Here is a 15,082-nt window from a genome sequence, read left to right as displayed (position 1 = left end):
CTATTGGAGCACAATGCATCTAATTTGTATCTTTTCCCATTGCAAATTTTTAAAATGTACCACCAAGTTTCATCAATATCATCTGGTGGGAGCTCCAGGGATCCCAAAAACAGGAGGCGGGGAAAAAGCACGCAGCCTGCGCAAGACCTTTTTTTACCGCCTTATGTGGAAATAATGTTGCAAGTGCTTTTAATATAGTGAAAAGGACAGAAGTGAGTCATCTGAAGACAATCTATATTCTGGCCATTGCTCTTCTAAGATAAGGAAAATAGAATGATCCTTTAAAAACAGCATTAATTGATCACTTGCTAAAGTATAGTAAACTGTCTTTAGTTCATGAAGGATTGAACTAAAATGAACTGAAGGATTCAGTAGCTATATTTATTCTCTAGCGCCCTCTAGAGATCTAGGCAAAAAATGCTATACAGATGTTTCCTAATTTCATTAAGATAAGATATATTGAAAAGCAACTTGAAATAGACATACGTGTTTGAAATAGACACATTGATGAAAAGATGAAATTGAAATCGCTTGTAAATTAGATTATAGAATTATTTTTAAAAATTGTAAGGAGAGAATATTGTTACAGAATTAGCTCCATGGAAACTGGGAAAGCATCAGGTGCAATATTTTTTACACTACTGTATTAAAAACTGTAAGAGGAGAGGCAGTTAAAGTGCCAACAGCTGTATGTGAACAAATATGGTCAAGACTGTAGGCCTAAAGGCTGGAAAAAAATGATGTGTACATCGAAGAAAGGAAGGTGCAAATTATTAAATTATTAAATTCCTTGCACAGGCAAAGTTTAATAAAGATCTTACAAAGAACAATAGAACCATACATGGAGGGAGAAATTTAAAATGAACAGATTTCTGAAAAAGTAAAATGAAGAATGGAGAGATCAGGAGAATTTAAGGAGGTTACCTCTGCTGCATTGACTAGAATAAGGCCTTACTGGGTAGATCATGCCAGAATGCTGAATGTATAAACACTAATAGATGAACATCTGATTATTCTTCTGAGAACCCTTTACAATGGAAAAGAAACTATGGTAAGAAATGAGATTAGAAATGGGAAGAGAGTAAGACAAGGAAAAGGGTATTGACCCTATGTCTGTTTAACTTGAATGGCAAATATAAGAATGGCAGTACTGAAGAGAAGACAATGTGAGATATGCAATTTGTATCTTGCCATTTGAGGTATGCAGATGACACCGCTTTGTCAGTGGAAGGGGGACTTAAAAGAGTTCATTTTCAAAGTAAAAATGGAAAGTGAAAAAACTGTGGTAATGTTAAATATCAAGAAGGCAAAAATGTCAACCAGGATGTTTCATGAATTCACAGTTGACACCAAAGAACTGAAGGTGGGAGATAGTTTGAGCCGTGTACTATAGACGTAAAGATGAGATGACCTTCCTCTGAGCATCAGTTTTCTTCTGTAAAACTCAGAAAAGATCTTGAAAGGTAAGTATATTCTTATGACAACAAAGATACAATAGGCAAAGTAATTGTTTTTTCCGTGATAATGTATGGTTCCAAAAGCTGGAAAGAACAGGAAAAGTAAGATAGATGCCTTTGGATTATGGATTTGGAGTTGATTGCCAAAAGTACCATGGACTTCCAGAAGAACCAGTCATTTTGTTGTGGACCAAATAAAGACTGACTGTTCCTCTGAGATGGTGATCAGGAAGGAGGAACTCATATACCTTGGGCGTGGATTTGGTGGAATGTGAATGGATGATAGACTAGAAAAAGATGACAACTGGTAGATGGAATAGAAGAAAGGAAGGATAATTGATATTGAGAGGACCAGAAGATCACTTTGAGCTATCCATTGTTATAGGTTGAGATGGTGGGCATTTGTTCATACAGTTGCCAGGGATCTGGCCTAGCTAAATAATTAGCAAACATTCCTAGAAATAATTAGTAGGGATGAGATGAGGACAATGTTGTGGGACATGGCAGAAAAAAAGATGTTGCTGTGGCATCTTTGCACTTTGGTTAAGCACCAGCAGATAAAGACCCTGTAAATAGAAAGATATCCTTTATTATAGTCATTGACCAACAAACATTAATCAACAAAGATGCAGAGTAGAGCAATGATAATACTCTGACATTAGTTCATTAGCTGCGCCAAATTTTGCAGACTATAAGGCAAAATGTGCAATGTTTAGGGAGATTGATATGTTTCTGTCACAGGATAAATAATCCAAATAAAACAAATCTGAATGCCCTGAGAATTTTGTTATTAAAGGGGTTGCAGGGGTACCTGCAGAGTGTGGTCTGCAGAGCATGGTCAAGAAAGTCAAGATGGGGGCTATGATGGCACAATCAATACTCTGCTCGTTGCACATAAAAATGGGCAGAGCTTGGAACTGCAATGTTCACTGTTGCTGTCTTGACTTTTTGACCATAGAAAGCAGATATCCCTGTAAAAGTGATGATAGAAAACAATGTGATCTGTGGTTTCAATGGCACTAGTAGCATTGTAAGAGCAGACTCCATAAAGGGATTTTCTTAAATTGCCCCTCCGTAACTGCTGTGGGAAGTGCATTAAAGTGAGCCAAGGATAAGACCCTCCTGAATTTTAAAATTGTGATTTGATGTAAACATTGAGCTGCTGTTAGGTACATAAAGTGCTGATTCCTAGAAACATTAACTTTCCTTGTCTAATTCAGGTAGTCCTCATTTAGTGACCACAATTGGGACTGGCAACTCAGTCATTAAGCAAAGCAGTTGCAAAGTGAAACGTGACTGTACTTATTATCTTACTTCAGCTTTCCTTTTCTTTACAGACCTGCGAAGGTTGTAGATGTGAGGATTATTCGCAAAGTTACTTTTTCATCACTGTCATATCTGCAAATGGTTGCTAAATGAGGCCATTTGAAAAGCAACATAAGCCTCAAGCAGGAAAAAGTATCCTACCCCAGTATTAAAAAAAATAAATAAGTAGTACAATTCTTCATCGCAGCCACACCATGTAACTGAAGAGTTTCTGCACTAACTCTATGTTCTTAGTGTTACAGTGATCACTGCTGCAAATCTCATGACAGGCCATGCTCCTTGGTTACCTTTAAAAAATTGAAATAATTCTAGATTGGATTGACGACAGGACATAAAATAGCATTCCTTCTGCATCAACATCACTTTTTAAGCTTCTTTTCTGTTAAATATGGATCACTATCTGCTTCAATGTCAAATATCAATCAACTTGTTCCGTACTGGCTTCCAAAGAAGATATGAACACTCATCATCACCACATTTCCGATATGTTTTGGTACTTACCTGAGTTCCTAGGTTGGGAATGTGATGAGCATTTGAAAGTGGAGGCAACCTTGCACAATTAGCCTGTAAAGTGCAATTTTACTTTTGGGGACTCTGCAGAGGGCCACTGTAATTCTTTCCTTAAATTAGCAAGCCATTTGGGCAATTTCTCCACACAAATGCATGTTAACGACAATAAGTTTTTCTACAATTTAAGAAAAAATAATCCACCACAGATTATGGCAATGTGATGACGCTGCTTGGAAGAACAATAAAAATGGCCTTCCCGCTATTGCAGACAAAAAGAGAAGAACAGAAATAAAAAAAGAAACAGTAAACTGGGCTTTGACCCCAGGGGAAGTAAAGGGGGAAACTGACAAAAACCCTATCTGTTTCACTCCTGCTCCTTTTGCTTGAGGGTTTGAGCTGTTGAAGGGGAGCTGCAGAGCCCTCAAGACAATCTTTCCCTTAGAGGACCTGATACTCCGAAGCCCGGAGTATAGATGAGGCAAAAGAGAAATGAAGCCACAAAATCTCAACACTTCACAAAAGGTTTAGCTGTGTCATATATATGTCCGGTGTAAGCTCACTGCTTCCATTCTGGAACACAGAGGGCTGGAGCTGCTTTCAAACCAGCACTGAATGTTCACATGGAAGTGTCCCATGGTAGCTTTTTAGTTCTCTCCTGTTTAATTGTTTGTCTCAGACGGACTATACGAATCCTTCAGTGATTTTCTCAAGACCATATAAGGATTATAAAAGTTCACATTGGCCAGTTGAATGCCCCTCCCTCCTTCCTCATATAAAAGAGTTGATCTGTTGCATCATCCTGAGTGCAATCTCAGTCACTTTTTTCTTCTTAAGGGCAGATTAAGAACCAGGATATGGAAGTGAAGCATTAAGCATGAATCCTTGGAGAAAAAAACTTCCCATGCTGTAGCATTCTAAACTTTGTGGGCTGCAACCATTACCAACTAAGCCAATGTCATCAGAATCAAAATTTAAGTTGCTTGAATGTCTCTAGAAAAATAGCTGATCAAACTTGATAGTGTTCATTCACCAACTTTGTCCCTGATGGGCATTACTTTTTCAAGAAAACGCACAAGGAATAGATTTTAAAGTCATTTCTGGAGTCTTCTTTTTCTGCTCTCTCAGCATTACTAAACATGCATTAAAATCAAATGGACTTCATTTTTAAAAAGCAACATCAAATAAATGCAAGAGAAATTAAAATATAAGGAGCGCCACACAAGAGACCATCTTTTATGGGAAAAAGATCATTGATTTATTACATTTTACACATAAGACTTTTCGCTTTCTTGGGTGGACATCTGTTGGAGATGCTGTAAAAGCAGATTCCTCCATTGGGCAGGGGGGTTTGACTAGATGGAAAAAACACTGCAGTAGATAAACAACACCAGTTCTTGACATACAGCTGTGCTATATTATATCTACTCTCAAATTATTATTCATGCAGTACAAAGAATATTTTAATATGAACAAGAAATTACTAAATTAGGAAATGGAGCAGACATTATATAAATACACCTACAATAAATTGATTTCTTTAAAAGAAACGTATGTAACCTGGCCATTTAATATTTTGAATTGTGTTAGCCACAATGAAGAAATATCGAGTATGGTATTGGGTGTAAGGCAACTTAGGACAACGATGTCCAGATAAGGCAAAATCTCCATCCGTTTTGACGTGACAGATTGTATCCTGAGCATCTTTCTGGCCATCAGCTGCAGAAATGGACCATTTTAGATTGATCAGTGCCACCACTGTGTTTGTAGGATCTTTTATAATTGATCCTCCCATCCAGGTCTGTAAGATCAATTCAATTTTCAGCAACTTGGTGCATTCGTTTAGCAACAGCTGTAATTAAGGCTGCTCCCTTCCCACTTCCGTCTTCAGACAGCATAAAGGTCACATCGCACTGTGGTGCCAGTTCCTTCACTGTTTCTTGCAAAATTCCAGAAAAGCTAAACATAGAAAGAACACAAGCAAATTTTGACATATACTGTATGATGTTTTACATATTTCAGTTGCATATGCAGGTAGTAGATAGGTTGAGGAAATTGTTTATGTTGCAAAGACTGGGGAGAGGTGAGAGGGAAATGCAGTGCGCACAGAATACCACATTGCTCAACAACCACAATTAGGACTAGCAACTCTGTCACTAAGCAACACAGTTGTTAAGCAAGACATCCTGTGACCATGCTGGGCTTACAACCTCACTTCTGCTGTGGTTGTTAAGTGAATCACCCGCAGTCGTTAAGTGAGCCATCACGTGACCACGACAGGCTTACAACCTCACTTTCACCGTGGTCATTAAGTGAGATATCACGTGACCATGACTTGCAATTTCATTGCCGGCTTCTCCATTGATTCTGCTTGTCAGAAGCTGGCTGTGAAACTTGCAAGTGGCGATCACATGATGCTGTGACAGTCATAAACGCATGCTAGTTGCAAAGTGCCTGAATCTCAATCATGTGACCTCAGGGACAATGCAACAGTTGTAAGTGCAGAGGGCCAGTTGTAAAGTTACTTTTTCAGCACTGTCGTAACTTTGAATGGTCGCTAAATAGGGCAGTCGTTAAGTGAGGTCTACCTGTATGTTCCCCATAAGAGCAAAGGATTTAAGAACGTTGAAGATGTGACTTTAGATGCCCTGCTTCTCAGCTCCTCCTCTGCTGACAAATACAAGGGGAGGTGGGGTACAGAGAAGGATTCCCTCTAAGCTTTTTCTTTACCTCACCCTCTGCCAGTCCTTGTTCATAAGACTGTTAACCACGGCTCCACCTCCCTGTCCTTGTTCCTTTCTGACTTTCCTCCAGGATGCATGTACTGTAGCTAGTCAAGTGCTGAGCTTGTCTGCTTTCCTCATAAGGACTCTGGTAGCACTTTTTCCTACTAACAAATTTTATCAAAAGGCATAAGCTTTGGTGAGCTGCAAATTTAATAAAATTTGTTAGTTGGAAAAGGTGCAACCAGACTCCTTCTGATTTTTTGCCACAGTGGGCTAACATGGCTCTCCTCCTACAATGTCCATGTTCCTTGTGTATTTTCTGTAAGTAATTCCTGTACTTTCTTTTCATTAAAATTGCAAAACCCTCAGGCAAGGCAGAAGGAAGAAGGGTTCCCCCAAGCTAAAAATATTTCCTGTTCTCTGATACAGTGGAAAAGCAGAGGGATGCTTTGGGAAGGGCTACCCTGGCCCTAGTGACACTAGCCAGACATACCAAAAACCAATACATTTGCAAACTACACACCACCCTTGGTTCTGCTTTGGGGGTCATAATACTGTAGAAAGGAATATAAAGGTTGATTCTTTTAAAAATGGATTCTTTGCTTCAAAATCTGGGTACCTCAAATCTACAGAGTGTCACCTTTCTCATAACCTTTCAAATGAGCCCAGACTGGACCCCATTATGACTTAAAGTATCTCTTGGTGTCCCTCAGCCATCACTGAAATAATATAAAGCCTCTTCTATTGATGCAATGATGGCCAAATGATTTTTAAGTGACTTGTAGAGATCTTATTTCCAAAGGCTCTCTTGTACCCCAGAGAGATGTACTCATTGGAGACATATTGGTCCAGTTTGCATAATACATTTATGAGGTCATAGGGTACAGAATAAATATGAAACGAGAACTGTCAGTGGAAGAAACATCCCACTTACTAACATTCCACATGTAATCCAAAACAGATTTGGCTGGGACTATACCAGTTCCCCTCAATCAGCTAATACCCCCATGTTGCGAATACTTCTTGCTGGTGAATTAATTGACTCTCCTCACTCCTGAGACTGAAAGAACATCCTAAGGAGGCCCCACATGAAGTCCCATCTCTGTTATTGGGCTGCAGAATACGATGCTATCTCTATCAAAGATATACTTAAGTATATTATATTATTATTATATTAAAGATAGATAATATTAGGGTTGAAAACTTCAGAAAAAATGGTAACTAAGCCTGATAAATTATTTAGTTGATTAAGCAATGTTGCCAAATGTTTTTAAGCTATTTTCAGGTGCATTAGTGAAGCAGAACACCTATAAAATATTCAGGATACCCTTCCAACAATGAAAGAGATATTACATTTCTTTAACAATAAGTATTCTTACACCACCTTCAGCATGACAGAAGGTTTCTATTTTATGGCTCTGATGACATACACATTTATGGAAATTTCCATTCATTAAAAGGTACGTGACACTTGAATTATAAATTCTTTTTTCCAGACGGATGGCAAGAGAAAGACTGACATGTGTATTACAACTGTGGAACAATCTGAATTTGAAGGGGAAAAGGAATTTGGAGAGTGTATGGTGCCTGTCATATCAGTCACCACATGGCATCATTTTCAAGATGCGTTGATTTAAGTAGGAGCTAACTAGTGTGTTCCCACGTGCCCCAAATAAGAAAAGGTACCTTGAAAAATGAGATATAAACCAAAGGGATGCTAAGTACTCACTGAGGATGTAGCTTGTATAAGGTACCATCCACGCCAACAGTAGTTTTGAGGTGCTCCAGTTTCCTGTTGTCACGTATCTTCTCAACGACAGCCGCCAATCCGGCCCCGCAGAGCTGGGCAGCTCTTTTCGAAACACAGCCACACACTTCTTTCACGATGATGCTGTCGTCGCAAGTCCCATCCAGCCCAAGCTGTTGCAGGATTCTTCTTACCTGAAGCAGGGCAAGGCGATCGCTGTGCTCGGCCAAAAGGGGACAGACGCTTCTGGTTAGCCAGTAGCTCTTCTTAGGAAGAACTAGAAAGTTGCATTTCTGTTTTTAAAAGATTACTTGGCTGGGGTGTACTTTTTGTCAGTTCCTTAGCACTAGAATCCTCCCATCTATGACTAAGGTTTCTTTAAAAAAAGGATTTAAGATTGATTGATTGATTATGTCCTATCATGTAGTTTTTGACTCCTAGCGGCCACATTGACCAGTGTTTCTCAACCTTGGCAACTTGAAGATGTGTGGACTACAATTCCCAGAATAGACAGATTTTCTCCATGATTTAAGAATGAACTCTATCTAAATATTACATGCTACTCTTATCTTATTTCATAGCAACTTGAAATACAACCCAAAATAGTTTTTCAAACATTAAAATGACACTGCAAAACCAGCAGAAGAGAACCTCTCCTCCTCCAGATATTCCTGAACTGGAGCTCCCAGAAGTCACAGAAAACATGGCTGATGATGAAGATGACCAGGAACTGGTGGTTAGCAAAATCGGGAGGGCTACAGTTTTAAACCTCCCTTGTACCACTATACCTGATGCCAGTCCCAGTGTTACCAGCCATAATTATGCAAAAATGTTCTCTTTGTTGTTTGCAAGTTGTAAACACAAATTGTTAGACTACTTCTAATTTGAACCCCAAATAACAATATAACAATATATATGAAATCTCCACTAGGTGACAACACCTACCAGACTTTGGCTGATCTTGAAAAACCTAAATAAAATTGGTCATAGCAAGAAGTCTCAGCTCTTAGGCTAAACTGGGAAGTCAGAAATAATCCCAAAAGAAGGCAATGGCAAACCATCTCCATTTGGTTGCCAAGAACATCCCATGAATGTGCCATCAGAAGTCAAGGTCAACTCAAGCCTTTTTTTCCCATTCAAGTCAGATCTGACTTCTGGTGACCATGTGGACAAGGCAATGCAGTTTTGCAGACAACATCTGAGGGAGTGGTTTACTTTTGCCTTCTTCCTATGGCTGAGAAAGTGACTACTCCAAAGTCATCCTGCTGACTTCCTCACTGGACTAGAATTCAGATTTTTCTGCTCCTACTTCAACATCTTAACACTAGGCCAACTGGCTGCCATAACCAAGTCTTTACCTTTTATATAAGGAAACTATATAAATAAATCATGAACCTCATTCAGATGTTTGTCATCTCTTATGAGACAGAGAAGCAGCAGGCAGGTAATGGAGAGAAATGCTATTTGTGCAACAGAAATTGTACCTTTCAATCTGGGACAAGTATTTGGTTTCAAATATTCTTCTTCTTCTCAGCGATTCTGAAATCTGGCCTCTGAACAGAAGTCCTCTCTTTGTCAGGTCTATCAAGATCTGTCTCACTATTTCACCCAAATACATTCCACCGGTCATTTTCTCATATCTATTTAACACCAAAGAAAAACATTTGGATTTGAACAACATCAAGTATATTGTTCATTACTGCTGTGCATAAATGGGCCTTCAAGTACAGGCTGTAATAAAGCTTTCCTTAACTTTCTTTTCCCTGGTGTAGATTTGATGACATTTGTAGAACAACCAAAGCACTCTTGTCAAACAAAGAATTGGTCAGTGAGATATAATCTTAGCTATTGTTGTATTTAATATTTTAATAATAGTACTTTAATATTGCTAGTGTTACTTCACATATTTTCATTAGAAAATATGAAAACATTATGAGAACAATTTTGGCTAGAGAGCATGCAAAGCTATAATACAATAAGATTTATTACTATATTACAGATTACTACACTCAGAGATTACTACCCTATTCCAACATGCAGAGGATTTTTAAGATTATATTTCAAAATATGGTGAACTCTACGTTGTAGATGAGAGGGTAGTCATTTACACAAGACAAGGAGTTTGATTATGTTTGTTCAGGGGCGTCCACAATGGAAGCAAGACGGTCAGAGTAATCCAAGCTGTGTCAAGACACAAACCTCATCCCTTCTCTACGTGCAGTACTACATCACAATGTGCCCTACGTCACAAAGCAGTGTGACACTGTGACACTGCTTTTATCAATGAGACCCCGCAGACGCCACTGCATTTGTTGTTACGTTTTTATGCTGCTGTAGACAACATTAGATGCATTGATGCAATATCCGCTTTAAGGATATTAGCTCATAGCATACTGTTTAGTCTTCCTTTTTATTATTATTATTATGGCTTTGAATTTTAAAAAAAACCATGTTTCTCCTTCTTCATCTCCAATGCCTTGACACTCATTTGAGCTCTAACTACAATCAACTCAGTCTGTGTGTTATCTTGTGATGATGAATACTGGAGGACTCCGAGCTGGAGAAGACAGATTATTTCTAATATTTTGCATTGCAAGGCAGTGAGTTCCAGAGAAAACCAATAATCTTGGTTGAAAATTTTGGAGCAGAGCTATAATACCCATCCTTACTTTTGGTTCCCGGGATTCAGAGACCACGAGTCCACCTCTTTATCGTACTTTGTCCTGAAATTATCAATGCAGCCATTGTCACCAAATCCTCCCCACTCTGTATTGATGCACATTCTGCCTTCAGCTCCTCCTATAATTTCTATATGCTTCATTTCTTCCATATAACACACGTTACTGCCCGTCCCTGAAAGAGAGAGAGAGAGAGAGAGAGAGAGAGAGAGAGAGAGAGAGAGAGAGAGAGAGAGAGAGAAAGAAAGAAAGAAAGAAAGAAAGAAAGAAAGAAAGAAAGAAAGAAAGAAAGAAAGAAAGAAAGAAAGAAGAGGCTTTAAAACGGAGAGGAAAGCACAAGGAAATCTCTGTTGAAATGCATTCGCTTTTCTCTCTGTGGACATTCAGATGTAGGAGACACAGCACACAGCTGCAGAACACAAAGTAACTCAGGGTTCTTCAAATGGCTACTCTACTGGGCTGCAAAAATCCAGGCCATCTCAAGATGGCAGCAGGAAGATCAGAACCTTGGCAACTTTAAAATGTGTAGACTTCAACTCCCAAAATTCCTCAGCCAGCATGCAGAAGTTGGGAAGTTGAAGTCCACACATCTTAAAATTGCCAAGGTGGAGAAACACAGATTTAACTCACTGTTGTCATCTATTGGACAGCTAGATGTCTGCAGCTCAGAGGGAGACGCCCTAAAATAATGCCTATTTCTTGCACTTAAATCAATTTTAAAACTTATATATGTGAAGTAAAAAGGAAACTTACTGATTACAATCCTTACTAAACTAAATCAACATCTGTGGATCGTTTTCTTTTATAGGCCATCAGTGAAAATTAGCATTATCCATTTATCTACATTCCTGCTGCTCAAGAAGGTCAAAATGTTGTGTTGTTGTCTGCTATATATTTCTCTCATTTTACCTGCAATGAGGCCAATTTCACAATGTGGATCTTCATAGCCACACGTCATCATTGTCCCAACAGTGTCATTTACCACAGCTACGATATCCAAATCAAATTCCTGCAACAGAAATTGAGTGAGGGGAGGCCAATGTTGTAATGTGTTCTGCATTAGGGCTACATGTATTCGCAAAAATGCTTCACAACACCTAGAATGATTTGATTTGAATAATAATTTAAATCACGGGTGGGACATTTGCATTCGTCTGCTCTACTTGCATTTCACTTTAGGAAATGGTAAACAAAAGTGTGCATAACATTGAAGCAGCCCTTGAAAAATCTCACCAGGGAGTTACAAAGGTAAAACAAGTTCAGTTCAGCACAGAGTGTCTCTAATTGTGGAGCAAGTTGGAGATACTCATTCCAGCCTCAACCTCTCCACTCTTGGCTACCCAGTTTTGATGGAGCAAGTGTGCAAAAGATGCACAATTGACCTTGGCTGAGCAGAATGACAGCGTTCCATGGTTCCTCTTACCATGGGGCTCCATAACTGAGTTCAGCCACTCTTCAGACCTTCTCCATCAGTGTTTTTCAAACTTGGCAACTTGAAGATGTGTGGACTTCAAATCCCAGAATTCCCCAGCCATGGCTGGGGAATTCTGGGATTTGAAGTCCACACATCTTCAAGTTGCCAAGTTTGAAAAACACAGCTCTATATCAACACTGCTTTATATAAAGCAAAGTGGGCAGCCTGTCACCTGAGAGCTGATCAGGGATTTTGGCAGGAAGGAGGCTTGGTATGTTTCCAGATCTTTCGGACAAATGCTGGCCCAAATCACATAACAGGTTTTGTTTGTTTGTTTGTTGTTTGTTGTTTTGTTTTGTTTGCATAAAGAATTCTTGGATTAAAATGAACAATTGCATAACAACAAACTGACATAAAGCAATTTGCCTAGGGTGAGGGAAATCAGCATTTTTAGATTATGTTGGCTGGGTTCTAAGCAAACTGGTATATATTACCATCTTTACTGGCAATTCTCAATTAGTTATTTGGTCAAAAAATACTTTGGTTGAAACCCAACAGCTTGAATAATCCTGCAATTAAATGTACATTTATTCATATATAGTCACAACTTACTGGCTGTAGCCAGGAGTGTTGAAGTCAGGATGGCAGCCATAACTGCACAGACTGTTTTTTATAGTCAACACATCTGCATTTACTAACAGATCCCTTCAAAGAAATAACGAATATAAATATTTAAAATGTTTACACTGGGATATTCCCAAGTTTCATCTTTTTTTGTTTGCTCGCTGTTGTTTTAGCTCTTTGTCTATCTTCCTTTGGGCAATTCTATACTGTTGTTTTTTAATTTTGCCCTGATGTTTTGTTTATTCAGTAAAAAAGCAGTTAAACATAGAGAAATGGGGATAAATGTGTTCCTCATTTACAACATCGGAAGGTGTGAAGCAGGCTATGGTATAATAAAACCATGAAACTCAGTTTCTTTCTTTCTTTTTCATGTTTTTAGTGATTTTACTGTTACTGTCCTATGTATTTATTTGCTTGGTTCCATCTATACACGTAACACTTTGCAGAACAAAATTTTCACATCGCCTGGCTGAGGAGTTTACAGCCTATTCAGAGGATAAATGGAACAAGAATATGTAGTCGACCGGTGGAGGGTAAACACCAAGTGTAGTTTCTTTGAAAACGTGCATTTTGAAAAAAAAACTTATAAAGAAAGCCAGGAAGCTCATCCAAGGATGGACCGATGAGCAGAAATACCACCTGTATTATAAGGATGCCCAGCAGATGGCAGCACCAGGTTAATCTTAGCTGATTTTTATTTTATTTTATTTTATTTTATTTTATTTTATTTTATTTTATTTTATTTTATTTTTTAAAATGAAGCTGGCATTTTCTTCCATAAATCTGCCCAGGGTTTAAAAGCTTATCCTGGCCCAGAATCTCACAACTGCTTTTTCTTCAGAATACATGTAACCAGATTCAGGCAGTTGTTTTCAAAACCAGAAACGAGGGAACCGTGTAATGTGCGGTTGCTGGGCACACGTCAGTGTTTGTACGAGTGAAGCATCTATTCAGGAGTGTCCGCAGGAAGGAGGTCAACAAAGTCAAGGTGGCAACCACAGCCACGCAATCAAAGCCCTGTCCCTTTTTTACATGCATCCAGACACACATTAAAAAGGGAGTGGGGCTTTGATTGTATGGTTGTGGTGGCCTTGTTGAATTTTTTTCACCTCCTCCCCATGGTCATCCTGCATCTATTTATTAAAGCCTCCCATCTTTTTTCAGACTTTTACACATGCCTGAAAAATGAGCCCCACTGTCATTTTAATGAGTCCACTGCTTAAGCCAGTGTTTCTCAACCTTGGCAACTTGAAGATGTGTGGGCTTTGACTCCCAGAATTCCCCAGCCAGCATGGCTGGCTGGGGAATTCTGGGAGTTGAAGTCCACACATCTTCAAGTTTCCAAGGTTAAGAAACACTGGCTTAAAGCAACTGCCTCATGTTTCCCATCCTGCAAAGACTTAATAAAAGATAGGCTATTTGAATGAACAGCAGAGAAATTCTGGGTCCCTGCAAATTCTGAAGAGCTTCCTCTGAATCATTTCTGAAGTGCACAGGACCTTATGACTTATACATTTATCTTAATAACCCAGAATGAAATCAACTCACTTGACAGAAAAATTGCAGTAGAGAGTGTCTTATGCTCAGCCTGGTGGTAGGGTTTAGCTCATGCAAAAGAGGCAGCCTACTTACATTTCTCCGTTTTATAGCTTCCCTCAGCAAGTCAACAACATCCTCCCCTTCGCAGTTGGTTGCCTTGAAACCTTTTGTCCACCTAACAAGAGCTCCCTAGGAAGTAAAAATAGTAAAACAAAAGTGACAATTAAAAGGTGGTTACCCATGGGGGAGAAAAGAGTTGGATCACCCAAATGCAAAGCTGGCTTTACATTTTCAGGCAGGGCTCATTTCAACAAATGACATTTTAGGAGAATGTTTAAATAATATCCAAATTTACCTCCTGACAGAGAATGCTACTTCTTGGAAGAGAGAACAGGAGGATTATGCACCAAGTGTGGCACCCTCTGAAGAAAGTGTTTGACCAATTTTTAGAGACTGGTCTAGCCCAAGAGCACTAAACTTGGTTCAAAAACAGATCCAGGTTCTTTCAAAAGAGCGTTAAACTCATGTTTATCAGGAGCCCACCTAAGACCTGACAAGTGTTTTGGAAAACTCTGATCAGGCATTATATCTGTAGATGCCTCTCCACAAACCAGGTCAATGGCCCTTCCTGCAGCCAAAGCCAAAATAGCCGTGAAGGGCAAAGCCTAGTGACCAGGAGCCATTGCAAGCTGCACAGATCTTAGTCCCTCACCATGTCAGCAGCTCCATTACCAATGAAGCATGCTAAAGCATGTGTCTGTGGCAGGAATTGTGTCAGAAGAAGAGGGAGAACATGAAAAGTGGGAAAGCTGAGGATGACTTTAAGCCCAGCCCAGGGTATAAGCTTGGGATGGGGCAAAGGCAGGGTTCTAAGAATATGGGAGACCACGTTGATTCCCACGACATGTCTGTGCTGTGCTGGGGTTGGTCAGGAAGAGCCCAATGTTGCTTGCGTCAGCAGTTCCTATATACGCATGTCTTGATACAAAATCAAACAAGAATGCCCATTACTTTTATACCCTGCAGCACTGATTTTATACAGTCTCTCATAATGCCGGTGCTCA

The 15,082-nt window shown here is 39.3% G+C and overlaps 1 protein-coding gene across 1 annotated transcript in view; it reads right to left on the bottom strand.

Moving 5' to 3' along the window:
- Window positions 1–4,540: 4,540 nt before the first annotated feature.
- The window catches only part of LOC103061262 (hexokinase HKDC1), a 36,889-nt gene continuing 26,347 nt past the window's right edge, over window positions 4,541–15,082 (bottom strand). Inside the window, exons 13-18 of the mRNA XM_007427497.3 lie at window positions 14,112–14,207; window positions 11,351–11,450; window positions 10,433–10,616; window positions 9,248–9,403; window positions 7,746–7,979; window positions 4,541–5,249 (exon numbers count right to left, since the gene is read on the bottom strand). Of these exons, the coding sequence (XP_007427559.1) occupies window positions 5,105–5,249; window positions 7,746–7,979; window positions 9,248–9,403; window positions 10,433–10,616; window positions 11,351–11,450; window positions 14,112–14,207 (915 nt within the window). The 3' untranslated portion in view covers window positions 4,541–5,104. The remainder of the gene's footprint in view (window positions 5,250–7,745; window positions 7,980–9,247; window positions 9,404–10,432; window positions 10,617–11,350; window positions 11,451–14,111; window positions 14,208–15,082) is intronic.

This window comes from Python bivittatus, unplaced genomic scaffold (genome assembly GCF_059951505.1).
Source record: "Python bivittatus isolate LINGU-HERP-01145 unplaced genomic scaffold, Pbiv_v1 ctg000400_np1212, whole genome shotgun sequence".
Classification (NCBI taxonomy): domain Eukaryota; kingdom Metazoa; phylum Chordata; class Lepidosauria; order Squamata; family Pythonidae; genus Python; species Python bivittatus.
This window is presented reverse-complemented; position numbering and strand designations above follow the sequence as displayed.